Source organism: Bubalus bubalis, chromosome 23, assembly GCF_019923935.1.
Source record: "Bubalus bubalis isolate 160015118507 breed Murrah chromosome 23, NDDB_SH_1, whole genome shotgun sequence".
NCBI lineage: Eukaryota > Metazoa > Chordata > Mammalia > Artiodactyla > Bovidae > Bubalus > Bubalus bubalis.
The window spans coordinates 50,191,949-50,219,702 of NC_059179.1; the positions used below are offsets into that span (position 1 = coordinate 50,191,949).

Here is a 27,754-nt window from a genome sequence, read left to right on the forward strand (position 1 = left end):
GAGACCTGGTGGAGTTACTTTCCCAAAGTCTCAAAGCCGGCAAGCCACAGAGCCAGACCTCTGACCCAGAGCTGCAGGAGCCCCGGCCCACCCCTCACCCAGCACACGGCCCCACATGGCACCTCGATGGCTCCGTCCACTCCTCAGGGCCCCGGAAGCAAGGCCAGGGCTGAGCATGGGCCCAGAGAGGCCGCAGAGGGAGGCGTGGTCCAGTGTAGACTCGGGGCCCCCAGAGTGGCTGGGATCCCCCGCCCTCTGTTTGGGGTTGAACCTGTTCCTGGCTCAGTCAACAGAGTCAAAATGATCCTTTTCTTTCTCAAGGAAAGACTCACAGGGAAGGACGTGGTCACCTACCGATTCCTCTTGGTTTTCACGTCTGGGTCTTCCCTGCCGTCTTCAGAGCTCGATCCTTCGCTGGGCTCGGCTGAAAGAAAGTCAGGTTGGTACGGTCAAGACAGAGCTCACAGCTTTGGCAAGCCACCAGCAAGCACCTCTTCCAGCAGGCTCAGCTTGAAATTAGGAAAACGGATTTCCCTTAAAGATGGACCTCAGTCCTCTAACTATGCTGGTGGGCTTCCCTTAAAGATGGACCTCAGTCCTGTAACTACAATAACTATCCTAGGGGCGTCCCTTAAAGATGGGCCTCCACCCTATAACTGCACACTCCTTCCATACTTCAGCAGGAGAGAAATCTGTGCTACTCTTGTGCACAGAAAAGTCATCTCTAGCTGCTGGCCGTGGAGAGGCTGTCAGACTCTCCAGAAGGGTGGGCGAGGGAGTGCATCCACCTGACCCCACCGCTCGCAGGACGCGGGCCTGGGACCGGCCCTTCTGTCCAAGCTGCCTCCGCTTCCCTGGGCTTGGACTGCAGACCCAGGCTCCCCCTCTGACTCCTGCAGTGAAGGACCCTGGTTCTCTGCACACAGCCTGTGGACCTCTGCTGTCTGCGTGTCTACTTTCTAAGAGCCAGATTGGTTTTGAAGTCAGGTCCCCTCCTTACACCCTGAAGAGGCTGGCCCTGTAAATGTTTGATGAGCTTTCGGAATGAAAAAGTAAAAAGGTACTTGGGTGTTTCATATTTGTCTCCAAAAGGAAAGAGGAAAAATGAGTATAAAGATGGTTCCAGAGCGTTATTATTTCTGTCCTGACAGGCTGAACGATGCCCAGACACTCCCTGGCATCACAACTGCCTGCTCGCCTGCTTTTCATTCTGCGTCTGTCGTCCCAGGAAGCAGCCTTCTCGGAAACTCGTCCCGGCGGGCCCAGGGGCAGGGCTGAACCACTGCCCCCACCGCAAGGCTCGAACCCACGTCCTTCCTGAGGAGGCTCTGTAACAAGCTCGTAATGAATGTGATGTTTATGGGGAAAATATGAATATCCTTGACGGAAAAGCCCTCCACTCCTTTTCTTTTCATAAAACCCGACAGTTCTCCATGCACACTGACTGCAATCCCAATAATGCCCCCAGCTCTGGCCCCAGCTATTCTCTGGCTGGCTCTCAGTGCCAGGTGCGGGGCTGAAACAAGACGAGAAGAGATGTGGGTCACGCCCTAGAGGCGCCCAGCGAGCCCAGTCCACCCAGCCTCTGGGTTCTGGCAGCCTCTTCCCGCCAACGCCAGACCCTGCCCTGCCCAGTGTGGCACAGTCAGGGGACCCAGGAGACTCCCCTGGCAGGAGCCTGAGCCCAGAGCAGGGCCCGCCCAGCCCTGGCACCAGGGACACGCGGGCTGGATGACAGGGCGTCCTGGGCACTGCAGGGTGCTGAGTGGCATCCCTGGTCTCCACCCCTGGATGCCTGGTGTCCCTGCCAGTACTGATAACCACAAGTCTCCAGAAACCACCCAAACTCCCCCCAGGAGACACAGCATCCTAGCCCCCAGCCCTGTTGAGAACCAGAGGTCTAGAGAAAGACCTTCGCCAGAGCAAAACTAACAGGAGGGGAGGGGCTCACTCCTTCTCACCCACACTCTCTCCCCACACTCCTGTCTGTGGCCCCCCCCAGTCACATAATTCAATGACAAAGACAACGCACACGTCATACGAATGCACAAAAAAACAAACGGCCAACCAACCAGTCGAAGGGTTCAATTTCTCTCATAATTACAGAAATGCCAGTGGACACAATGAATGGTTTTAGAAGCTTAAGGTTGGATGATCTACAGTGCTCATGAGAGTAGCAGAATCTATCAGCGGGTGTGTGAACTGGTCCATCTTTTTGGAGGAAGATTTAGCAATATCTGTCACAATGTGAAATGCATGTACCTTTCGAACTGGTAATTCCAATACTATGAATTTATACAATGAAAGTACTCACAAATGCTCCTAAGATAAATACAGGTGTACGAAGGTATTCTTATTAGTATTCTGTGTGGGCATGAAAAACCAATGACCTGGAAGTCCACCAACTGGAAAGACCTGGTGGAGATGTCTGAGTCTAGTCAAGGTGGGCACGGGTGCGAAGGGAAGGGCTCAGAACTCGTGCGTGCACATGCGCTCAGTCGCTCTAGTCGTGTCTGACTCTGCGACCCCGTGGGCTGTAGCCCACCAGGCTCCTCTGTCCATGGGGTTCTCTGGGCAAGAGTACTGGAGTGGGTTGCCATGCCCTCCTCCAGGGATCTTCTCAACCCAGGGAGTGAACCAGGATCTCTTGCATTACAGGCAGGTTTCTTTACCACTGCTGCAAACTGGGAAGCCCTCAGAATACCAGGGGTTGCCAAAAAGATACCCATAGTGATGAGAAGCAGAAAGTGGAGCAGGTCAATTCCTCAGCCGTTCTATTAAAAGCATGCATACACACAAACATCTGCCTGTCTTCACAATACATTGTTTTGTGCATTTAACGGGCAAGGAAGGGCACATCCATTTGTGAAAAGGTGCTAGTGTACAGGATAGTTGAAGCAGGTAGTCAGAGGTCTTCTTAGTCTGAGAGAATCACGTCTTCCTTTCCTTTAAAACAGCTGCCCTCATCCAGGGCCAGGCGAGCAGGGAAGTGTGAAGCACTGGTTTCTGAGGCAAACTGCTTTGAGAAGTGCTATTCCGGTCTCTCCTACGTCCTGGGCCTCGAAGGCAGAGACAGGACACAACCACTTTATCAGCACCGATTCAGGGGCATCTAGAAACCTGAACAAGCCTTGGCCCTGCCCATCCAGCAAACTGAAGGTGAGTGTTTACAAAGCATCTTTACAGAGCGTTACGGATCCCTGTGGGGCCTGCACGCTGGGCTCTGGAACCTTCCTTCCCATCATAGTTCAGTTCAGTTCAGTCACTTAGCGTGTCCGACTCTTTGCGACCCCATGGACTACAGCACGCCAGGCCTCTCTGTCCATCACCAACTCCCAGAGTTTACTCAAACTCATGTCCATTGAGTCAGTGATGCCATCCAAATATCTCATCCTTTCGTCCCCTTCTCCTCCTGCCCCCAATCTTTCCCAGCATCAGGGTCTTTTGAAATGAGTCAATTCTTCGCATCAGGTAGCCAAAGTGTTGCAACTTCAGCTTCAGCATCAGTCCTTCCAATGAATATTGAGGGTTGATTTCCTTTGAGATTAACTGGTTGGATCTCTTTGCAGTCCAAGGGACTTTCAAGAATCTTCTCCAACACCACAGTTCAAAAGCATCAATTCTTTGGCACTCAGCTTTCTTTATATCCACCTCTCACATCCATACATCCTACTGGAAAAGCCATAGCTTTGACTAGATGGACGTTTGTTGGCAAAGTACTGTCTGCTTTTTAGTAAGCTGTCTAGGTTGGTCATAACTTTCCTTCCAAGGAGCAAGTGTCTTAATTTCGTGGCTGCAGTCACCATCTGCAGTGAATTTGGAGCCCCCCAAAATAAAGTCTGTCACTGTTTCCACTGTTTCTCCATCTATTTGCCATGAAGTAATGGAACCATATGCCATGATCTTAGTTTTCTGAATGTTTAACTTTAAGCCAATTTTTTCACTCTCCTCCTTCACTTTCATCAAGATGCTCTTTAGTTCTTCACTTTCTATCATGAGGGTGGTGTCATCTGCATATCTGAGGTTATTGAGATTTCTCCTGGTAATCTTGATTCCGGCTTGTGCTTCATCTAGTCCAGCACTTCTCATGATGTACTCTGCATATAAGTTAAATAAGCAGAGTGACAATATACTGCCTTGACGTACTCCTTTCTCTATTTGGAACCAGTCTGTTGTTCCATGTCCAGTTCTAACTGCTTCCTGACCTGCATACAGATTTCTCAAGAGGTAGGTCAGGTGGTCTGGTATTTCATCTCTTGAGGAATTTTCCACAGTTTGTTGTGATCCACACAGTCAAGGCTTTTGCACAGTCAATAAAGCAGAAATAGATGTTTTTCTGGAACCCTCTTGCCTTTTCGATGATCCAACGGATGTTGGCAATTTGATCTCTGGTTCCTCTGCCTTTTCTAAATTCAGCTTGAACATCTGGCAGTTCGCAGTTCATGTACTGTTGAAGTCTGGCTTGGAGAATTTTGAGCATTACTTTGCTAGCATGTGAAATGAGTGCATTGTGCAGTAGTTTGAGCATTCTTTGGCATTGCCTTTCTTTGGGATTGGAATGAAAAGTGACCTTTTCCAGTCCTGTGGCCACTGCTGAGTTTTCCAAATGTGCTGGCATATTGAGTGCAGCACTTTCACAGCATCATCTTTCAGGATTTGGAATAGCTCCACTGGAATTCCATCTCCTCCACTAGCTTTGTTCATAGTGATGTTTCCTAAGGCCCACTTGACTTCACATTCCAGGTGAGTGATCACACCATTGTGGTTATCTGGGTCATGAAGATCTTTTTTGTACAGTTCTTCTGTGTATTCTCGTCACCTCTTCTTAATATCTTCTGCTTCTGTTAGGTCCATTCCATTTCTGTCCTTTATTGTGCCCATCTTTGCATCACAGGGTACCTGGTAAATTCTGTCAGTGAGGGATTCTCTGCAGGGATGACCTGTCTGCACTTACCTGCTTTTTGCTGGGTCCTGTTACAAGGGCTAATCAGAGTGGGTGCCAATCTGATAATGGCGTTAACAAAACAAGAAGCCTGGTTCATTCTTTGTGCAGAGGAGGCACGGGCGGGGCCACCAGCTGGTGTCAGGGTATGGACGGAACACAGGGCAGGTGATGGCCGGGGTTCCTCGCAAAGAGGGGCCAGGTGATCTGCATGGGGAGATACCCTCTCGCCCGCCAGAATCCTTGTGGATGAGTGGTGATGCTCATCCTTGACTCTGTGGAACAACCAGCATCTGCGTTGTCAGCAGTCCCGGGTCTGGCCGAGCACCGGCCACCTGGCCCCCTGTGGCGTGGAGAGTGATGCATTGTTCCTGGGCAAACAGCGCTTGGGAAAGCGACCCTTTCACAGGTCACAGCTGTGTTTACTCACAGGCACAGCTTCATGCCCTTCTTGGTGAAATGAAAGTCATCGTCAGTGTATATCTGCCTTGAATATAAACGGCTGAAATGTTTACAGTTCAACTGAAGCCAAGTGACATCCTGCCAAGCCTATCACGGGTCGGGACAAAGCAGAGTGGAAGTGCCTGGCTCCCCGCACCCAACTTTTCTGTGTCAAGCAGGAAGCAAAATGCTTACCAGAGCCCCTTTTAATCTAATGTGCATAAGACATCTGGCCAGGCTGGCCCTCCTTAGATCTGGAGTCAGAGCCTCCACAGTGCAAATCCCTGGTCCCCTGCTCTATAGGAGTGTGACCTTGAGCAGGCCAAACGGTCTGCTTTCTTTAATTCCCTCTACTGTCAAAATAGGCATAAAGACAGAGGATTGCAGACCAATGGCCTCCAAAGAGGTCCACACCCAAACCCTGGAAAAGAAAGTGAAGGTGAAAGTTGCTCAGTCGTGCCCGACTCTTTGTGACCTCATGGAATTCTCTGGGTCAGAATACTGGAGTGGGTAGCCTTTCCCTTCTCCAGGGGATCTTCCCGACCCAGGGATCAAACCCAGGTCTCCCACATAGCAGGTGGATTCTTTACCATCTGAGTCACAAGGGAAGCCCAAGAATACTGGAGTAGGTAGCCTTTCCCTTCTCCAGTGGATCTTCCCGACCCAGGAATCAAACCCAGGTCTCCCGCATTGCAGGCAGCTTCATTACCAGCGGAGCCACTGTGAACCTCTTAGGTTGCATGGCAGGGGTGAAGGCTCCTAACCAGCCTTGGGGCTCCAGAAACCAGATGTCTCTTGGACTGGAAGACACAGCAAGTGAGTTCTGCCTGAAAGCCTCCAGAAAGAAGCAACTCAGACCCACCAGGGAGACTTCAGTCGGGCTTCTGACCTCCGGGACTGGAAAGCAGCAAGTTGGTGTTGGTTCAAGCTACTAAACTTGTGATCATCTGTTACAGCAGCAACAGGGGGCTGATATGGGTGGTAACCAGCTCCTGGGGCGGTGGCAGGCATGGAGGAACCAAGCGGTCCCTTTCCCCCCAGGGTGCCACCCCCCTCCTGCCTAGGCAGGCCCCCTGCCCTACCCCACAGCAGCACCCTGTCCACCTTAGCCTCTGGGAGGTGCCCACGGGAGACAGAAGGCAGGGGAGAGAGGCTGGGAGATCGTCCTCCACCTTGTCTGCCTCCCCACCCTAGAGGACAGACTCACAGGTGTTTTATCTGATCACCCTCTGGTACATCCTACCAAACTGCACCAAACCCCCAGCAGAAGGGATGGGATCCCCATCCTGAATGGCGCAGGTGATGAGGCAGCAGGGGCCAGAAGGCAGGAAAATTTCTACCGTGGACCAAAAGAAGTCACCTGCCATTTCAGTAAACAGAGAACATTGCCGGCTAACAAGCCATCAGTCACAGCCCTGACGCTGAGCCTTAAGGGGACTTCAGGGCAGAGAAAAGCAGGGCATTGGTCCTAGGCAGTGAAGGTGCGCGTCTCAGGAGAGATGTCGCTGAGTCCGACTCTTGCACCTTCCCGCACACAGAAAAGCATTAAAATCGCTTACTTGAGATGTCTGTTTTTTGTGATTAGCTGTAGTCTTTGGGTTCAATTAAATTTTTTTCCTCAGCAAAAACCCCTGTATATTCTGGCTCCTCCCTTACCTCAGTCACCCACAAACTGGCACCTGCTGTTCACCTCTACAAGGGTTACATCAGGTGCTGCTGCAGATGCCAACCTTCAACACCCTCTGGAAGGAGCTCAGGGTGGAGAGCAGGAGCAAGACCCTCTGTTCTTTGGAGAAACTGGCAGGACAGGTGTTCAGGTAGCTAGATATTTTCAGGAACTGATTTTATGAGCCCAGTTCTTGTACTTCCTCATACCTATATAAGCACTAAAATCCTTCATGGTGATGACTGCCCCTCGTGACTAGCAGTAACCCTCATGAGACTAGTAGAAACCTTCTGCAAAAATATGTGTCTGATTGCATGGACTCCCCCTTCACCAAAATCACATATATACTGACCTGCCCCTGACTCATTGGAGCTGTCTCTCAGAGCTAGCTATCCGAGATGCTGTCTCCCGGGCTGCAGTCTTCATTTCACCCCAAATAAAACTTGACTCACAACTCTCACATTGCGCTTTTTTTTTTCTTTTTTAAGTCAACACCGTTTGGAGCAGCTCCTCAGAGTGATCTGAGAGGTTCTCTCCCTGGCTGCAGTCCTCAGTGAGGTCCCCGATTAAAATGTATCTCACGACTTTTCATTTCACTTCAGTCTCCACTACCCATTGCCCTGAAGAGAGGTCTTTGGTGCTTCAGGTAAACATGGTTGGCAGAACTGAGCCTCTAAGAGATTTGGGAAATGCTGAAGCTGGTGGGAAGACAAACGTGAGTCGGGCATCCTCACCAAGGAAGAGCCTGTAGCAGCCCCGAATGTCAGGACATGGAGCGGACATGGCGTGAAGGCTGCTCCTTCTCACTTCGAAGTTCAACAGGCATTATTCCCAACTAGCAGCCTGTCTGCTAGAGCCATAAAAGTCCGGATGCACTGGAGGATGATTAGGAAATAATTCAGGCCTTCAGCTAAACCTCTCAGCAAGGGAAACAGAATGGAGAAAAGGGGGCCTTTTCTTTATCTGTTGAAAGGCTTAGCCCTTCTGGCAGTTCTGCACCCTTTTCCCATCAGATCAGATCAGATTAGATCAGTCGCTCAGTCATGTCCGACTCTTTGCGACCCCATGAATCGCAGCACGCCAGGCCTCCCTATCCATCACCAACTCCTGGAGTTCACTCAGACTCACGTCCATTGAGTCAGTGATGCCATCCAGCCATCTCATCCTCTGCCGTCCCCTTCTCCTCCTGCCCCCAATCCCTCCCAGCATCAGAGTTTTTTCCAATGAGTCAACTCTTCGCATGAGGGGGCCAAAGTACTGGAGTTTCAGCTTTAGCATCATTCCTTCCAAAGAAATCCCAGGGCTGATCTCCTTCAGAATGGACAGGTTGGATCTCCTTGCAGTCCAAGGAACTCTCAAGAGTCTTCTCCAACACCACAGTTCAAAAGCATCAATTCTTCGGCGCTCAGCCTTCTTCACAGTCCAACTCTCACATCCATACATGACCACAGGAAAAACCATAGCCTTGACTAGATGGACCTTTGTTGGCAAAGTAATGTCTCTGCTTTTGAATATGCTATCTAGGTTGGTCGTAACTTTTCTTCCAAGGAGTAAGCGTCTTTTAATTTCATGGCTGCACTCACCATCTGTAGTGATTTTGGAGCCCAGAAAAATAAAGTCTGACACTGTTTCCACTGTTTCCCCATCTATTTCCCATGAAGTGGTGGGACCGGATGCCATGATCTTCGTTTTCTGAATGTTGAGGTGGTTGCCTGACAATACTAACTCCTCCTTCCATGCTGATATTCCTAGTATGCACACAAAATACACAAACGCCCCTCCAAACCTACTGCAGTTAAATGTGGCAGAAAGTGAAAGTGTGAAAGTCGCTCCATCCTGTCTGACTCTTTGTGATCCTATGGACTATACAGTCCATGGAATTCTCCAGGCCAGAATGCTGGAGTAGGTAGCCGTTCCATTCTCCAGGAGATCTTCCCAACCCAGGGATCGAACCCAGGTCTCCGACACTGCAGGTGGATTCTTTAGCAGCTGAGCCACCAGGGAAGTAGTTTGTCAAATTCTACTTGCCTCTTGAAAAATAATGAATATCAATTGGAATGCTTAATGGTTCCATTTCAGAAAAGAAACAGGTTTTAATATTTAAATCTATAATGACTCATAGCCCAACACAATGTGAAAAACAAAATTTTATACCAAGGACAGTCTTCCCTAGAGCTGATTCTTATAATAATTAGGGTCAGAACATTAGATGAGTCATGACAGGTGATCAGCCAGGGAAAAATTCACCTTGCTCGTGGCCTGAGGTCAGCAACTCTGCCTGCTCATTGCTAATTAGTCTTCCAGAAATACTCCCTGTCCTGTTTTGTTGCAAACAGAATAATTTCAGTGAGTGGATCTTAGGAAATTACAAGTTATCCATTTAAATGTCAATTCCCCCCACCTCCTGCAACCGGAAGTTGAGAACGGAGGTCATTTGCATGTCTTTAAGATGCAGGTTAAAGACTTTTAAGAGGGCTTAAGGCAGCTCTTCCTCTTTTAATATGAGTAAGTAAGGTTAAAGCTCATTTGGTAGCTGCTTGTAAATTTATGATCACACATCTATCTGGATAGAGTGGTTCAGGGGCCACCATTACAATGGCCAGACAAAATGCCTTGATGTGTTAAGCCTGCAAGAGTCGGGTATTTCCAGCTGTGTTTGTTAGATTTAAGGCTCCATTCTCCACCTTTTTAAGTGCAAAATGAGATTCAGGCCAGCAGAGTGAAATGGAGCCCTGATCTATGACCCAGATAATTCAGGTCCTTGTTGTAATTAATTATACAAGGAGGCCATTGGACAGACCTCTGAGCCAGTAAAAGCCTCAGGGTTACCGGTCAGTGGGGACGCTGAGGAGGGCCAGCTGGGCAGGAGGCAGGCCTCCCTGGTGCCCGGCAGCTGATTCCCCTACTCTGCCTCTGTGCCTGCACCAGGCCAGCCTTCCCTGGCTCCAACAACTTCCGGTTTGGGGCTTCAGGATCAGAATCGATTTTTGCTCACATAAACTCTTCACTTTTCTAACATGCTTGTTAATCTTCTAATACTGTCCTCCACCTCAGAAGCCTGGAAAGGGCAGAGGACTCAGGATGGGGGAGGACCCTGCTCACCCCTCTCTGCTCTCGTAGCCCTGGGTCCACTTGGTCCAGAGCAGAAAAACAGGTGACCAACGGTGTCCTGACTGCTAACGAGTTCCATCCTTTCTCATCCCTGCCAGGCCTCGGAAAAAAAAGAAACAGCACCCAATTATCTCTGAGAATGCAAGCTGCAGGAAGGAGCGAGGAGACTGCCTACATTGTTTGCAAGTAAGTATCCTCGTGACAAGCTGCACCTGAATGTCCTCCAGGGGTTGGCAGGTCTCGGGACACCAGCCCCGCAGGTGGTGACGGTGAGGACGTCGGACACCGGGTGTCTGTGTGTGAGGGGTTTTGGTTCAAGCCTTCATTCAGCACGCAAAGCATCTTTTCAGATAACGGATACCTCAGTCAAAGGAGGGAGCAAATGCACGGCCCAGTTCTTGCTGTCCCTGAGAACAGCTTGTGTTACAGACTGAGATCTGCACCTGGAACATTTGCTTCTCAGAGTCAGCAGGCTCGAACTGATGCTCTGGGGGTGCACTCATTATCTTAAGAGAGGGGAATGTACTGAGAAATGGAACACTCCCTGCCACACCAGGAAACAAGGCTGCCACAGTCGCCAGTGACCGCAGCCCTCCAGCGTGAGCTGGTGAGCCCTGAGGGCACTCAGGAAGGAGAATACAGCACCTAGCAGCCGTCAGAAGATAGCCGCTGCCCGCGGTAAGCCCCAGGAGAACTCAGGGTATGAAAATGCAGGGCACTGGCCCCAGACAAGCCGAGGTGCATAGGGAAGGAACGATTTCACTAAGCCCACACTCTTGCACTTTCCCAAACATGGAAAGGCACTAAATTCCTTACTTTAGGATATCTGGTTTTCTTTAGCAAACAATAATCTTCGGGTGTTCAGACTACCTGACCTTTGCTGTAAAACGTCTATGGAACCTGGCTTGCTCAGAATAGTTCTCTCAAGGTCACTTGAGATGCTGTCTCCTGGGCTTGAAGTCCTAAAAATGTCTGCCAAATAAGACTTAACTCTCAACTTGCAGGTGGGGTGTACTTTCTCAGTTGACGGAGTTATCGGTATCCATCACTCCATCTCAGCAGACTGCTGCCAGCTTTGCAAGAGCAACCTGTCCATGTCCGTTAGCACTGATCAAAATGTTGACGAAGCTTTAAAGACACTTTCTCCTAAAGTTCCATTCAAATGCTTCTGGATCCAGCATAGGCTGATCTGTGTTATCTGTGTTGGCGTCACTTGAGATGGACTCAAAAATACTCAAAAACCACTCCAAAGCTAAAGCAAACACTCACTCCAGAGGTCAAGATTCCATTTCCCGGCCTTTCAGCCAAGCTCTGCGGGTCAGTCAGGGAAAACTGTGATCTCAAGATCTCAGTGAAGCCAAGACTATTTCAACCCATGTGCTTAGGGAGTGCACCTTTCCCAACACAACTGATAAAAAATGTATAAGACCTAATCGGCGGATCCTTTCTGAACACATGGAAGTGTTCTGCTCTGGCTCTCGGGAAAATGAGATTTGCTGGGGCAGCTTCTGAACAGCTACCTCTGTCACGCATTGGATTCCTCTGCAGCTGGGAAGGATCTTTTCCCTTCTCCACATGCACTTTAGGTGAATTCAAGCACCCTTCAAACAAAGAGTGGATGGACTTCCTACAAAGCTCTGGAATGGGTGCATGATGGAGAAGGTTCAGTTCAGTTCAGTTCAGTCGCTCAGTTGTGTCCGACTCTTTGCGACCCCATGAATCACAGCATGCCAGGCCTCCCGGTCCATCACCAACTCCCGGAGTTCACTCAGACTCACGTCCATCGAGGCAGTGATGCCATCCAGCCATCTCATCCTCTGCCATCCCCTTCTCCTCCTGCCCCCAATCCCTCCCAGCATCAGAGTCTTTTCCAATGAGTCAACTCTTCGCATGAGGGGGCCAAAGTACTGGAGTTTCCAGCTTTAGCATCATTCCTTCCAAAGAAATCCCAGGGCTGATCTCCTTCAGAATGGACTGGTTGGATCTCCTTGCAGTCCAAGGGACTCTCAAGAGTCTTCTCCAACACCACAGTTCAAAAGCATCAATTCTTCGGCGCTCAGCCTTCTTCACAGTCCAACTCTCACATCCATACATGACCACAGGAAAAACCATAGCCTTGACTAGATGGACCTTTGTTGGCAAAGTAAGGTCTCTGCTTTTGAATATGCTATCTAGGTTGGTCATAACTTTCCTTCCAAGGAGTAAGCGTCTTTTAATTTCATGGTTACATGTTACCAATTATGACATGTAGTCTCAAGGGGCAGTCTTGCAACATCTGGAGCAAAAACCAAATGATGGGGAAAAAAAGAGCAAAGAAACTGTTGCAGTAAAAAGGGAAAAAAAGGAATGAATTTTTTTCTTTAACTTCCCTTGTGACTCAGACTAAAGAATCTGGCTGCAATGTGGGAGACCTGGCCTCAATCCTGGGTTGGGAAGGTCCCCTGGAGAAGAGAATGGCAGTATTCTGGCCTGGAGAATTTCATGGACAGAGGAACCTGACAGGCTACAGTCCATGGGGTTGCAAAGAGTCAGACAGGACTTAAAGACTTTCACCTTTCCTGAGAATAAAGAAGATAAGGAGAACAGTGAGTAGGCCTGAACATTCCTAGTTTTTTATTTTTTATTTTTTTTTACTTTAACTGCTTCTAACTCTGCATATCTATAACTAAGTTTGCTTTTCCGCCCCTTAACTCTGCAGGAGCTACACTTCACACCTATTTCCTTTGACCTGATGCTAAATACATCCTGTGTCTGGTGTTTACCCTCAGGACAGCCTTCCCCCTGTAGTCACATATCAGAATGAAGGCTGCAGTGCCAGGGAACTGACAGACGCAGTTGCTGGGTTGCTGGCACTGGCCTGTGACTGTCTTTGAAACAATGCGAGAGGAAGAAATCAAGATCCTAACAGCTTTGTTCGTCATCACTGACTCCTGACTGTGAGCCCTCATCTTATATAAGCCCCTAGACTCCTCATGACACAAAGGGCTGATTCACTGGAAAAGACGGATGCTGGGAAAGATTGAGAGCAGGAGGAGAAGGGGATGACAGAGGATGAGATGGGTGGATGGCATCACCGACTCAATGGACATGAATTTGAGCAAGCTCCGGGAGATGGTGATGGACAGGGAAGCCTGGCACACTGCAGTCCATGGGCTCACAAAGAGCTGGACACGACTGAGAGATTGAACAACAAGACTCCCCGTGGATGGGGACACAGTTCTGGAGGCCTGAGCCTGCTGTCTTCCCCACTCAGCCAGGTGAGAATTAAAGCCACCTTTGTATCTCCTCCAAACTCTCTATTTTTCCTTTGGCTTCGGTGGCAGAGAAGGCCAAGATTTTGGCCAACAACAGAACTAGCATATCAAAGCGATCACCACGGATGAGTTTACCTGGTGAGACTGCTTTGCATTTTCTAGAATGCTTAACCAATACCCATTAATTTGATAATAGAAAACAACTTTTTAAAAGTAAGAGAGAAGGTTAAATGCAGGCTAATATCTGAGCTGGAAAGGAAGCTCCCAGTGGCTGAAGGATAACCTTCTCTGGGTTCGTAACTTTACATGATGCAAAGAGAAAGCCAGAACCGATCCCGTGGAAGGATCAAAGTTTCTGCAGAAAGTGCCATAAAAACTTAATGACTAAATTCTGAAATAGGGAGCACGAGTCCTTCAAAATCAACTGCCAGCACAAGCGGGCATTGTGCTCTCCTCTCCCACTCAGGGATGTAGAGTCTAGATTCTCCAACAGATGGGTGCCCAGGGCCCCGCCATCTTAGTTACTTGCTGCCGCCTCCAGCTTGCGCTTGTGCGGAGGGTCTTCGATGATCCTGTTGAGGTCCCCGCGGTTCCTCAAGTCCATCGGCTTCTCCCAGACGGACAACTGCATCGTCGGGTTGAAGAAGAAAACTCGGTCATCGCCCGTCCAGACCACACACCTGTGCAAATGGAGAAACCGCTCTTAGTCTCCCTCAAAGGCATGCATCAAAAGACCATAGTGTGTGTTCTAAGTCAATCAGTCGTGTCTGATTCTCTGCGATCCCATAGCCTGTAGCCCGACAGGCTCCTCTGTCCATGGGATTCTCCAGGCGAGAAAACTGGGGTGGGTTGCCATGCCCTCCTCCAGGGGAGCTTCCTGACCCAGGGATCAAACCCGAGTCTCTTATGTTTCCTGCATTCACAGACAGGTTAGTGCAGGCATGCGTCCAAACCCAAAATGCCCTTTGGGGCTGAAATCCACACATTCACAAAAGTAATATTTTACAAAGTATGACTAATAATAGCGATGTCTGGCTTTTCAGGGTGATTCTCAGATGTTTCTCATACATTTTCTCATTCAATTCATAGGCAGACAGCCACTGAGCTTCCTTCTACTGGTAAGGACAGCCAAGTTCAGAGACATGAGAGGCTTAACTGGGTCCCAGGAGGTCTGAGCTCTTCCCAAAGACCAGCTCTCCTTTCAGTTGGATTCCCACTCTGGCTCTGGGTCCAAGGACCAGGTAACACAGACCTTGGTTCCCAGGAAACTTCCCCGATTGGACAGTGACTGAGTAGCAGGGTTCATGGAGCCACACCGAGGCCACAGCCCATCCCTCTCCAGCTGAGAACCAGCAACCCGGCTGCTGGAATCAGCAACCTCAGCCCTGCTGAGGTGTCCTGCTTTGCTTTCAGAAGAGCAAAGAATTAGCTTTGCATTTTCCCATGGAGGAAACTAAAATCTCCAAAAGGAATAATATGCAATTTTAAGACTTCATCTCTGTGAAAGGTTATCAGAGAGAAGGAAAGATCGCAAAGGAGAAATAGTGAAGAAAAGAAAAACAAAGGAAAGGAAGAGCTCCCTTTCCGCGGAGTGAGTCTGCAATGTGGGAACGCACACAGGAATTCAGACCTGGCCTCCGTGTGTCCCAGCAACACAGCCGGTCGAGGTCACCGGAGCGGCCTCAGGCTGTCCTGTGACCAGTCTCGTGATGGTGCAGAGAAATGAGCTCTGTCCTGCCTCTGGTCTGGCCCTTCCAGAAGATTCTTCTGGGGTTAGGCCTCTCCCCTCCTGTGACCTCAGCATCCTACAGTGACCTCTGAGGGCCTGGGAAGCTCCAGGACTCTCTCCAGGCTCCTCAGAAGCTGCAGGAATGGGCAAGACTAGTCCTTGTGGACTGAAGCCCTCTGGTCATTGATTTCTTGAGGGATCAGGGACACTTCTGGGCACTTGCTGGCCTCCTGAGCACCAGCTCCTGCCTTACCATCAGACACACCTGGCTGCCTGCCTCCTTTCTGGATCCAGGCAGCACACACCAGTCTACTTCCCACAGAGAAAATCACTCCCACCCTTGAGCCTCTGTGCTCAGACCAGCCGGCCACTTCCCGTGGGCCAGACAGAGGCTCAGTGCAGGGGCTAGCCTCACGTTCTGAAACTCTGTGCAGACCAGATCGCTATGTAGAAATGACCTTTAGATGGTCTGTCTGATTTACTCCACAGCCAGGCCAGGTTCATGGGAGTGGTGAGCCAAATAACGACCCCAAAGCGGTCTACATCCTACTCCCAAGAACCTATGAATGTTACCTTACAGGGCAAAAGGGACCTCTCAGGTGTGATTAAGCTCCTGTCTTGAGATGGAGGGAGTAGGCTGGGCTGTCCAGGCAAGTTTAGTGTCATCAGAAGGGTCCTCATAAGGGAAGAGGGAGGCTGGGAGTCAGAGTGAGAGAAGGGGATGGGAGGATGGAAGCAGAAGACAGACAGACACACACACAGGATGGGTGGAGACAGTCAGAGGATGCGCCACTCTGGCCTTGATGTTGGAGGGAGCGGCTGTGGATGCCAGTGTCTCTAGAAGCTGGAAAGTCTAGAGCAGTCTCCCCTGAGCCTTGGGAGGGAATCAGCCCCCTCCTCCCCACCTGGATTCAGCCCCATGGGGTTGGATTCTGACCTCCAGAGCTGTGAGATGTGAGTTTCCACAGGTTGACGACCAGTAGACCTCACCCTTGACCCCTCCCCATCCTGTGCGCCAGCACCAGGGTCTGCATCTGGCCAGCAGCAACCTACACCCCCACACTGTATAGGCCCTTGCTGGCCTGGTCATCCAGGTAGAAGGCCATGACCTGCCTTCTCAGTGGATGCACCCTCCAGCTCTAGGCGTGCCCTTGACCTTCAGGTGACCTTGAGAGCTGCCTCACCCTCCGTGATCTCCATTCCATCATCTGTGTGGGGGGCCTGCGATGGACATTTGTGTTATTCTAACATGCCCATCACTGCGGGAAAGTTGAGGCAAACATGAGGGTGAGCCTTTACTAGAGACTGGATGACGGGCCAACAAGGGCTAGACCTGAGGGGCAGGACTGACAAGCTGGACAAGGACCTGCCCAATGCACGGGTCTGCCTGCCACCCTCAGCGGGCCCGGACAGGGCACAGGTGACCTCTCGTGGGAGGAAGCTGCCTGCCTGCTGGTGCAGAAGTCGTCTGGCTTAGGAAGCTTTCACTGTGTATAAAGCTGCAGGTAATTATGCTGTTCTGTACATTATGTACAATTCTGCCACTGTGAGTTCTCACACAGAATTCTGGGCCAGCAGGGACCGTAAACCCTGCCAGGAGCACAGCCCCTTCCCTCTCAGATGCTCTGCAGGGTGACGGAGTGCCTCCTGCTGGGTCTGGGGGCTGCGCTCCTGGCAACACTCAGCACGTGTTCTTAGCACCACGAGTAGCCCACCTGGGTTATCTGCGCACTACAGGGTGGGGTGGGGGTAGGTTTGCCTGGTGTGAATGCAGGCTGTTTGCAGCTTCAGCTAGATCAGAATGCAGGCGATGTCGAGTAAGAAGCCAGCAGACCCTCAGCAGTGCAGAGGGTAAAGCCCAGTCCTGGGCACCCTCTCACACGGAGGACATCCATCAGGCTTGTCTGGTGCACGCAGGCGGCTGGTCACTGCCCACATACAGGCTTCTAAAGCCTTCTCTGGCCAAGCGGCAGCTGGAAAAATAGCTCCAAGACCAAAGCTCCTGGCAGCGAGTAAGTTGGTGTGTGACAGTTGGGATGATATCTTTTCACCGTTTAACTGCACTTGGCCTGAGTGGGAAAGTCTAGGTGCATCTTTGACCCACTGCATCCCTGTCTATTTAAAAATTTGGGAGCTGCTGTGTGACCCCTGGGACCCCTGACGGCACCTGCAGTACAATGAGCCTCTACAGCAGATACACCTGATACCCACTGGGGGTGGGGCTGTGGTGCCCAGATCACTGGTGTGCTTGTGTGTGCGTGCACATGTGTATATGCATGTGTGTGAATGCATGTGTGGGTGCACATGCATCGATGGCAGGAAGTCATCCTGTGCCCAGCACCCCTCCACTCACATATGCACACACATACACTCGCACATGCGTGCACACACACACACATACATGCATTCACACAAACACATGCATACACACTTGTGTGCACACACACATGCACACGCATGCATTCACACACGTGCATACTCTTGAGTGTGCACACATACATCCACACACATGCATACACACTTGTGCACACATGCACACACACACGTGTGCACACATGCGTGCACACACATGCATTGACACACCACATATACACTTGTGTGTGCACACACGAGTACACACTTGTGCGTAAATGCACATGCACACACACTCACATGTGCACCCACACATGCATTCATACACATGCATATACACGTGTGTGTGCACGCACACACAAGCACACCAGTGATCTGGGCACCACAGCCCCACCCCCAGTGGCCTCAGCGTCATGGCTGACTGGTCTGTTCCCTCCTCCAGAGTCACTGGGGGGCACTCAGGGGCCCAGGGGCGTGGAGCCCTGCCTTCCAGGATGGCTCTGCCTCTGTGTGTCTCAGCACCTCACGCAGTGATCTCACTGCTGTGGACTCAGTGTCTTCTTTTATAAAAGCAGATTGGTGAATGCAGGTCTAGTCCCAGATGATTTCTTAAGTCCCTTCTAACTTCTATTCTTTTCTGTTAATTTTCCAGTTTTGTCCAGGACCCCAGGCATGGTCATATTAATGCCCTTCTGTGCGGATCAACCTTATGGGCAGGGACACCATCCCCGGCTCCTGAGCTAGTCTGTCCTGGGCTCTGGGTAGCTGTGCTCAGAGGTTCACTGCTGCACCTGGAGACCATGCCTGCCCTGGGATTGCTTCCCCTAGCAGCCGGGGCATGGGGCATGGGGCAAATCCACGGTGATTAGCCTCCTGCTGAGACCACATTCTTTTAGCCCAGCTCTTCCCCCAACCACCACATCCCGGCCCCCGCCCGCCTTCCTCTGCCCCTTCCTTTGGAACCACTCCTCAGTATCTCTGAGCACTGGGAGCTCTGTCCAAAGTGCTGCTTCTGGGGACCCTGACCTAAAGGGGAGGAAGGACAGAGTAGAATCTAAACTTCCAGGAGAGTTTCCGACAGTGAGAGGCAGGCGGTGTCATGCAGGACACGCACCCTCACCTCCTCCTTAAAGACTTCTCACTTCGGGGGTTTTAAAGACGAGACCTGATCCCACCAAACATGGCAGCATCAGGGCTACGGCGACTGAAGGGCCCGGGAGGGATGAGTCCCTGAGAAAGCAGGTCAACGAGGGTCTGCCCACATGAGAAAGTCGGGGGCGTGTGCATCCACCCCCAGAGGATGGGACACTTCAGCCAGAATTACTGAGGGGCTGGCAGCCTTGATCACAGAGGCAGGGAGGGGCTCATGCTCCTGTGGATGCAGAGGTGGGTGCAGAGGTAGCCCCCTGCCAGCACCCCAAAGGCTGTGTGAGGCCAGCCTCAGCCAACCGAGTCTCCCCACTGGCTCTGGGAGGTGTCCTGGGGTCCTGGAGCCGTGATTCTGCCTGGCCTGACAAAGTTCTGGATGACACGTGAAGTGGGGGGCCGGGGGAATAAGAAGCAGCTGGAAGCAGGTGAGTGACACTGTTGCAGCCCCTGGTGGGGTGGGGGGCCCTGAGCCGTGCTCCTGGTGGGCGAAGAGTGGAGGGGTTTCAGCCTCCAGCCCCAGTAGCTGCTGACAGCCATCACCTCCCTGGACGCTGGCTGAGGGCAGACCATGCATCTGGGCATGTATCCTTCGCAAGAAGTGGACACACTCAGACGCAAAGACACGTGGGCTCCAAAAGATCCCCTGACGGGAGGCCCAGTCAGACTCAGGTCATCATCCCACTGAGCTCCTGGGCTCCTTCCCCTCTGGCTCCAAGCCCGGCTGTTAAGAAAAAAGCTTCACGTCGACCAGAACTGACTTGGTTCTCCCCAGATGCGGGATGGGTCTGTGCCGTAGGTTTGCTGCCTCTGGGTCGCGCTGATTCCGTCGGAACCGGGAGCCACGTAGACAGATGGTCACACCACACCCTCCTCTCGGAGAGACCCCGTGCCCGGATCGCCGTGCGGGGAGCAGCCCCAGCCCCCACTGCCACCACCACCCAGCCTCTCCAGTGACGGGAGAGCGGAGCCAATTAGAGACTTAATGCAGGGTTATTACCCCGGAGACAGAGGAGTGACAACAATTAACACGCACAGGCTCATATCCAGAACACAAAGAGCCCACTTCCTGTGCCACAGGGACGCCTGCGGAACTGAAGCAAAGAGCTGGCAGCAGGTAAACAAACGTGATCCCCCAGGAGAAATCTGCCCACTGGTCACACCTGGTCTCCACCGGACCGAGCCAGCTGTATGATGCAGAATTAATTTCACGTATCGTTTATGCACATTTTAAGCAATACATATACATTCCTCTGGCTTAATCACAATGTATGATTTCTGGATGGCTGCCATGTTCCCTCTCCTCTTTAACCGTCCCCAAATCCCAGAGGGTACAATTAGCGTGCCAGAGTTAGTTAAGTCTGGTACAAAACATCCACGCTTAGCAGCCTTAGAACACGAAGACCCGTTTTAGCAAATGGAAACGGGGACTGCTGGCTTGCTGTACAAAATGATCCCCCCATTGCCTTCACACAGCACAGCCCAGCGTTCACGGCTCTGCAAGGGGCAAGATATTTCCGCTTCTCTCTCCAAGCATCCAGCTCAGCCCAGTGGGGAAGGGCTCCATGCCTCACCCCGTGTCCCGCACACGGGAAGACACACCCAGGTCCCTCTGTCCTCCGCGCACTTGTCCCCGAGTGCGCTGTCCCAGGAGCAGAGTCCCGTCTGCAGGGTGGACCCGTGTGCCCTGGCTCACAGCCACAGGGCTGAGGTCTCTGACCCCAGAAGGCAGCACCTCTGTGTCCTTTGTTCTCTGCCCCCTTCCCCATTCTGCCCACCTTTGTCCCTGGGAAGGGGCTGACCTGGGAGAACTGAGAAGCCCCGGCCCCACGGGGCAGGTCGCGTGAGGCACTGTGGGGCCTGCAGACAAGAAGATTCAGGGAAAAGAGGGTAGAAACAGCTCTCCCCTCTTCCTCCTGGGACATGGTGGTTTATGCTCAGAAATGCATATCTGGTTATGGCCTCATTCTGCACAGAGCTCCTGGGTTTCTGGCCGACCTCTGATGTGAGAGCAAGCCTCCCGTGGGCAGGAAGCGAAGCAAACACCTTCTGGGCAATTCCACCTGGACCACGGGCCGGGGCGATCCTGGGGCACTTGCCTTCTTGGACAGTCACGGTGCTACCTACTCTGTTGTGACCTCCGTCAGAGTCCAGCCTCGTCACGGCAAGGGCTTCTGACCACAGGGACCCCCGAGCACCTGCTGCCCTGCGCATTGTTATGAGGGCCAGAGCAGGGGCCCTGCAGGAGCGGGCCTGGAGCTGGGCCAGCGGGGGCCTCTGCAGAGAGGCCGCCCATCCAGGGGCAAACAGGCAGATCTGAGACGTGAGAGGGGCTTGGCACACGGCTGTGACATGTGGACGATCGTGCCGTGCACGCCTCCCAGCTCCTTGGCAGCCTTGCCCGCGCCTCAGGTCACCCCAGCTTCTGACAGCACCCGGGGGCCTGCGGGGTCCTGGGGCTCACGTCTCGCAGACCCAGTCCCCTGCCCCCGTCTCCCTGCCTCGCGGGTAGGGGGACACCCCTGCAAGTTCTTGCTTCTATGAAAGCTAACGGCAGCAGGCGCCCACGCGTTCTCCGTCTGCGTGAGCTCTCACACGCGGGGGTTAGGACCCCAGGATCCCACGGAGCATTCTGCCCTCAAACACAGCGTCACCGAGAAGTTGAAACCGCAGCCCTGGAAGTCTCTAGGGCTCAAGGTCAGGTCTCCAACCCAATTATAAGCCCCGGGGCAGCATCAAGTACAGTGTGACAGGGTCACACACCTCGCTGAATTTACTGCAACCCCTCATATGATTTGCAGTCAAGTGTGCTTGCCTTAGAAACACACGCGAGAGACTTTGGTTCCAGAAGACCCCAGACAGCATCTCTGGCATCATAAAAAAAAAATAATAGTTTAAATCTGTTTTGTCCCCCATTCAGTTACTAGCACCAAGCTCCTAAAACCCTTTTAATTAGCTGAGCGACTGGGGCATCGTTTTTACTCCTAAGGAGCGCCCCTGACCTCGCGGTAGTTCAGGCTGACGACATGGTGACTGATGTGCCTCCATGTGTGACCATGGAGGGTGGGGGCTGGTCCCAGAAAGACGGACCGCGTGAGCAGAGGGTTGGTTTCCTGGCCCCACCCCCAGCCTCTAGGAGCGGGGAGGACAGGCCTAGTAATAAGGCATTCAGAAAACTTCCTTTGGGTTCAGAGGGCTGCAGTGTGCTGACCTCGCTAATGTCCTGGGGGGTGGCAGCCCCAGGAGGGCGTGGGGCCCGGAGACCCCCGCCCTGCAGCCTGCCCTTACCTCTCTGCCATCCGGCTGTCCCTGGGCTGCACCCTGTATAATACAGACGTCATCACAAGTGAATCAATCACTCTCCTAAGTCCTGTGAGTCATTCTAGCAAATTTTCAAACCTGACGGAGGTTGTGGGAGCCCGGGATTTGCAATCAGCCAAGGAGACGTGCAGGGGCGGGGGGCTGGGACTCAGCCCTCGGCCCGTGGGGTGTGCGGTAACCCAGGAGCTGGGATCAGATGCGACTTGCACGGCAGGACACTCTCAGCACTGGAATCATTGCATCGCTACGTGTCACCATCGGGGCCCCGGGCCGGTGAGGTGGCCACAGCTCACCGAGCCCTAGAGCTGAAGGCTGGGAGGCCCTTGGATGCCCGTGACACCAACCACTGAGCAGAGAAGGAGAGGGGGCCCCGTCTGTCGAGTTAAGAGCAGGGTTTCCCGCGGTAAGCAGGTGGCCAGGGCAGGACAGATGCTGGGATCCACTCAGGACGTCACACAGGGCAGACGCCACACCCGGGGACCACGGTCGGCTGCCGCTGCTACCTCGACGGCACCTTAGGTGGCTCTGTTCCTGTTCTCTAAATTAGCTGTTCCTCCCAACCGTAACCTGCAGTCTAATCTGCAGGCTTTAAAACTAATTTTACTATAATAACCTTTTTTTCTGATTCTAAATTTCTCCATTATAAAAGGACATTTTTGAAAACCAGAGTCGGCGGCTCCCTCGCGGAGGGCGCTTTGAGTGTGGAGGTGCGGAGAAAGGGAATCCTCACAGGGCAGCCACAAAGAGCAGGCATGTCTTTAATTAACAGCTCCTCAGTTACGCTTTTCCTGGAGTCCGCGGAAAGGCCTTTGAAGTGCAAGGCATGCCGCCGACTCTCCAAACACGGCCTTGCTCAGATCAATACACAACAGCCTTCCTACTTTAATGCATATTTGCAAATATATTGGAGCAGGATAACTTATCACTTAAATGTTATTTTTCTTTTGGCAGATGGTGGCAACGGTGTGGAACTCTACCCACCAGGAGCTGCAAATTGCTTTGTGTAAAACAGCATTACCCACAGGGCATGCGTTTCTCTTTGGTGGAGACAACAAGCGCTGGGTCAGACAGGGCTGTCTCCCTGACCCCCAGGCCCGGGGTGTCTTACCAGGGGGATCCCGGCACTGGGGTGGAGGCCACGGGCCTCGTGCCTTTGGGCGTGCCGTCCTCGCTGGCCACCAGGATTGACGGAGGCGCCTGTGAATAGAGAACAGGAAAGCACTTTAAAACAAACGGAAACACTCCTCTTCAATTAGAGGCAACCAAGTAAAGATTAACTAGTCTCCTGCAGACAGACCTGCCCACAGAGGCTATTAGGCAACGACCGGCTCAGCAGAAGCAGCGTGCAGGCCTGGGGGTCACGAGAGCCTTTAGAATTCACAGCACAAGTGACGGTGTTGCGCGACCTAGACTAGGGCCTCCCTGTAATTATACCAAATCGGCTTGGCTGCCTGCTTCTGCAGAGACAGACACAGGCAGAGCTGCTGAGAGCTCGCTTCTGAACGGCCCTACTCGTCTCAGCAGACAGGCTCACGGGGCCACCGAGCCCAGCCTCCAGTGGCGGAAACCCTCCGAGCAGTGAGGGCCCCGGGAGGCGGGGCTGGCCCAGCCCGTCCCTGGCAGGCAGGGGAAGTGACAAGCCCATGTCCATGCAGTGTCCTGTCACCCCAAGCACGCCCCCCACCCAATTCTGGAGTGTCCACCTGGGGGCAAAGTTCATGGCCTGTTTCACAGGGTGCAGCCTGACTGTGATACAGTGGGGTCTCTGTCTTCATGTAGAAAAGAATGTCTGAACATGATATGCCCTAGAAGAAAATGAAGATTTATTTCCTAAAGTTAAAAAAAACACTTCAGCTAGGACACCTGACCATTGCTTATTATGGATAGAATCTGGACAGAATTAAAAGTTTTTCTGAGATCAGAAAACATAGGCAATTATAACATCAACATAAACGTGAATCCAAGATTCAGATTGACTTCTTTAGCCGCGCGGATATACAAGAGACATTGGATTTTGTTAAACAAAGAGAAAGTGAAAAGCGAAAGTGTTAGTCACTCAGTTGTGTCCAGCTCTTTGTGACCCCATGGACTGTAGCCTACCAGGCTTATCTGTTCTTGGGATTCTCCAGGCAAGAATACTGGAACGGGTAGTCATCCCCTTCTCCAGTGTATCTACCCCACCCACAGATTGAACCCAGGTCTCCCGCATTGCAGGCAGATTCTTTACCATCTGAGCCACCAGGGAAGCCCTTAAACAAAAGGAAACAGAAACAAACTCCTAAAAGTGGAACTGAAAAATTACCATGAGAAAATTATTTTAAGAAGTCAGCGCTATCTCAAATTTTGAGCAGCTCTAAGAGAAAAATGGGAGAAGGCGATGGCAACCCACTCCAGTACTCTTGCCTGGAAAATCCCATGGATGGAGGAGCCTGGTGGGCTGCAGTCCATGGGGTCGTGAAGAGTTGGACATGACTGAGCGACTTCACTTTCAGTTTCATGCATTGGAGAAGGAAATGGCAACCCACTCCAGTGTTCTTGCCTGGAGAATCCCAGGGACGAGGGAGCCTGGTGGGCTGCCGTCTGTGGGGTCGCACAGAGTCGGACACGACTGAAGCGACTGAGCGGCAGCAGCAGCAGCAAGAGAAAAATGAAACCACAGTGAGCACAGTAAATTCTAGTGGCAAGGAAACATTTCTTTCCTTCTACCACCTGTTTTCATTATTTTAATCTCAAATTTAGAATTATACAATAAGGACCACATTTTCTTTCTCTTGAAAAACCGGTAAGATTACAAGGTCCTAGTGCATTATTCCAAACAGCAACCAGGTTCCAAGCTGAGAATGTTCAGTTCAGTTCAGTTGCTCAGTCATTTCCAACTCTTTGTGACCCCATGAGCCACAGCACGCCAGGCCTCCCTGTCCCTCACCAACTCCTGGAGTCCACCCAAACCCATGTCCATTGGGCAACTAAAGCTCTAGACTCATTTAGAAAAAATTAAATGTCATCCTGAAAGCTGAGACTCTTTTTCTACTGCCATCAGTGTCCGCGCTTTATGAGGTAGCGTAGGTAAGGACCTGGTTAGCTGGTTGTCGGAATGACCAAACACCCAGGGCACCAAGGCTCCCTGCCCTGTGGGGCACCGCTGGTGGGCGGCCGCGCGAGGACAGGACCCTTGCACCGAAAGCCCAGACGTTTGTCCAGGGGCCCCCAAGGGCCACACTGGGACCACAGCTCATTCGCCCCTCCCAGCTTCCTTTCGAACAGTTGTTAGTGAAGAAAGTGCTGGGTTACGAGAGCACTGAAACGTAAGATTCAAATATAAACTTAAAATGTCACCAGGGTCTGTCTATACTGGTGAGATGAACCCCAAAGAAGTCACTTAAAACTACAGTAAAATCACAGGCAATGACGTGAGGCCTCCTCCCGCTCGCGCCCTAGCAGGGCCCACGTCACCAGGAGTGAACGGCCAGTGTCAGCAGAGCCGGCCAGAGGATGAGCAGGGAGGCCTGGGATGCAAAGGTCAGTGGACCAGGTCCAGAGTGGCCACTGGGAATCGCAATCATTAAACGTTAGACAAGTAAGATCCAGGATTTGAGGGGTGGTCTCTTGCACATTCGACCATCCTGGTCTCTTACTGGGGTCTGCCTGGTGCCCTTCATTCGTTGTGACAGGTAATTACATGGAATAAATGGTTTGTAATTTATGTGATTATTCCTAAGTTCATGAACAACTTTATTTTAGAATTTTGGGGTAGAAGAAAATGTCTTAGTTTCCTATGAGAAAATAAGTTCAGGATAAATAATGAACATAACAGGGTGTATTCAGAAACAGTTGTGTTAAAAATATAAGGGTATGTTGAGACCAGAGATTATATTACTAATCCAATTAGGAAAACGAGGGGAGATTTTCATTACAAAGCTAATTGAACAATGAAACCCAATGAGAGGCCTCTGAGTAGTAGATTCCCCCTGATAATTTTTTCAGGGAAATATGGTGGGACATGATTTGTGATAGAGACTAACACTTAAATTCGGCGATGCTGGGATTCTCCACTGCTAATTACCAAGGTCGTCTTCTGGTACAGCACGGTGGTTATGATTTCCTGTTGGTGATAAAAATGGCTAATCATGGCATAAAATTCCCCTCCGCACTGAAGTAATAAAAGTGAATTAGACGCAGAGAGTGCAGAGATAAAGTAGTTAAAGCAGAAGAGAGACGATCTGTTTAATAAATACGTAATTCTGGCGTGGAAGTTCGTCTCATAGAGAGAAATCTTCATCGGGAAGCAAGAGATTAATTTGCTCTATTGTTCATGATTCATTTACACCATCTAGCTCCAGTACTAATGATGGAGAGGATGGTGGGGACCACAGGTGAAGGCGCCCAGGGATGTCACTAATGGGGAAAGGGCAGGACAACCACAGGAACAGGGGCGCTGACAGGCCGAGGTGGAGACAAGGCTGATAACAGCATGTGAAGAGAGAGTGTTCACACAATCCTGGGGCAGGCCCGAGGCCACCGGGGTGTCTGACGGTCAGAGTATGTTATATGCCATTTGTGACTTTCAAAGGCAGCAGAAAAAGTTGAGTTCTTGGATATTCATGGAAAAGGAAATGCACTCAACACATTCTCGGTCAATCTATAAAATGCCACTTTATCGGGGAGGACCTGAGATTCTGTGTTCAGAAAACACAGGCGTGCATTGGTTTTCCTGTAACAGTGAAACCAAGTGCAGATCACAGCCTCGCCCAAGCGGTGTCCAACTGCTCAGACTGGCCGCCTGTGTGCACACGCCTTTTGAGACGGGGGGACAGTACACGTGAGAATCCAGGGTCACCACCCAAGCCCCTCCGAGCAGAGTCTGTCAGTGAGCTCTGGACTGGACACAGATGGGAAGGCCAGGCTGCTCCTTCTTGGCTCCCAGACACCCCTTCCTTCTGCTGGGTTCAGCGGGCAGTGGCCTGGTACCACAGAGGGGACTGCAAAGTGCCACTGCTGAGAGTCAGGTGGGAAATGGGGAGAAGGGTGTGCAGGCCCCCAGGGCCCCCAGCCAGGGGTTTTGTGTCTTGCAGCCACCAACCTTGTCCTCTCCATCCCCCGCCGGGCTCTTCCTCTCTGTGTGCAGCACCAGAGCTGGTGGGCAGGGCGCCCGGCTGCGCTCTCTGCTTTTATCTGTGGGACCAAAACAACCATCGTTAGCATCCATTTGTCACAACAGTTTGAAACCGGAAAGGGACCAAGAGCAGCCTCGGGAATTCTAAGTGGTGGCGCATAGAGTGCGTCTCGCAGGAGGCTGTGCCATCCGCGCTTCTGACCACGCTGTGCTGACTGAGTCTCCACCAGGGCTTTGTGTCCAGTCTGGCAACCCTATCTGAGCCTGCACAGCACTGGCCATGGAGCGGTTGGCCACGCACACTGGACCAGGCCACGTGGGCCACGATGGACTGGACCTAGGCCTCTTCGACAAGGGCCAGTGTGGGCGGCAGAGCCAGCAGGCTCTATCAGCGGCTGTGATGGCCACCCTGGTCCCCAATCCCGAGCAGGAATGGGGGTCCACGCTGGTCACACCCTGGTTACAATTGTTCGTCAGTCACTAATGCAGGCTCTGGCTCCACGGGCAGCCTTCTCAGTGCTTCGACTGTGCAGACAGTAACTGCCTGATGGAGGAAGTGGAAAGTGCCAAAAGCCTGAGGCTGGATATGAAAACAGTTAGGCTTCATCTTATTCTAAGATGTTGTGTAGCCTCAGACGTCTGTAGGCAGTGATGGGCGGAAAGGTTAACCACGAGGTTA

The 27,754-nt window shown here is 51.7% G+C and overlaps 1 protein-coding gene across 2 annotated transcripts in view; it reads right to left on the bottom strand.

The window, feature by feature from the left end:
- The window catches only part of TCERG1L (transcription elongation regulator 1 like), a 197,229-nt gene that overhangs the window by 38,523 nt on the left and 130,952 nt on the right, over positions 1 to 27,754 (bottom strand). For both annotated transcript variants that reach the window (XM_044935085.2, XM_044935084.2), the window contains exons 5-8: positions 27,043 to 27,134; positions 23,071 to 23,159; positions 13,940 to 14,094; positions 355 to 424 (exon numbers count right to left, since the gene is read on the bottom strand). In XM_044935085.2, coding sequence (XP_044791020.2) covers positions 355 to 424; positions 13,940 to 14,094; positions 23,071 to 23,159; positions 27,043 to 27,134 — 406 coding nt within the window. The remainder of the gene's footprint in view (positions 1 to 354; positions 425 to 13,939; positions 14,095 to 23,070; positions 23,160 to 27,042; positions 27,135 to 27,754) is intronic.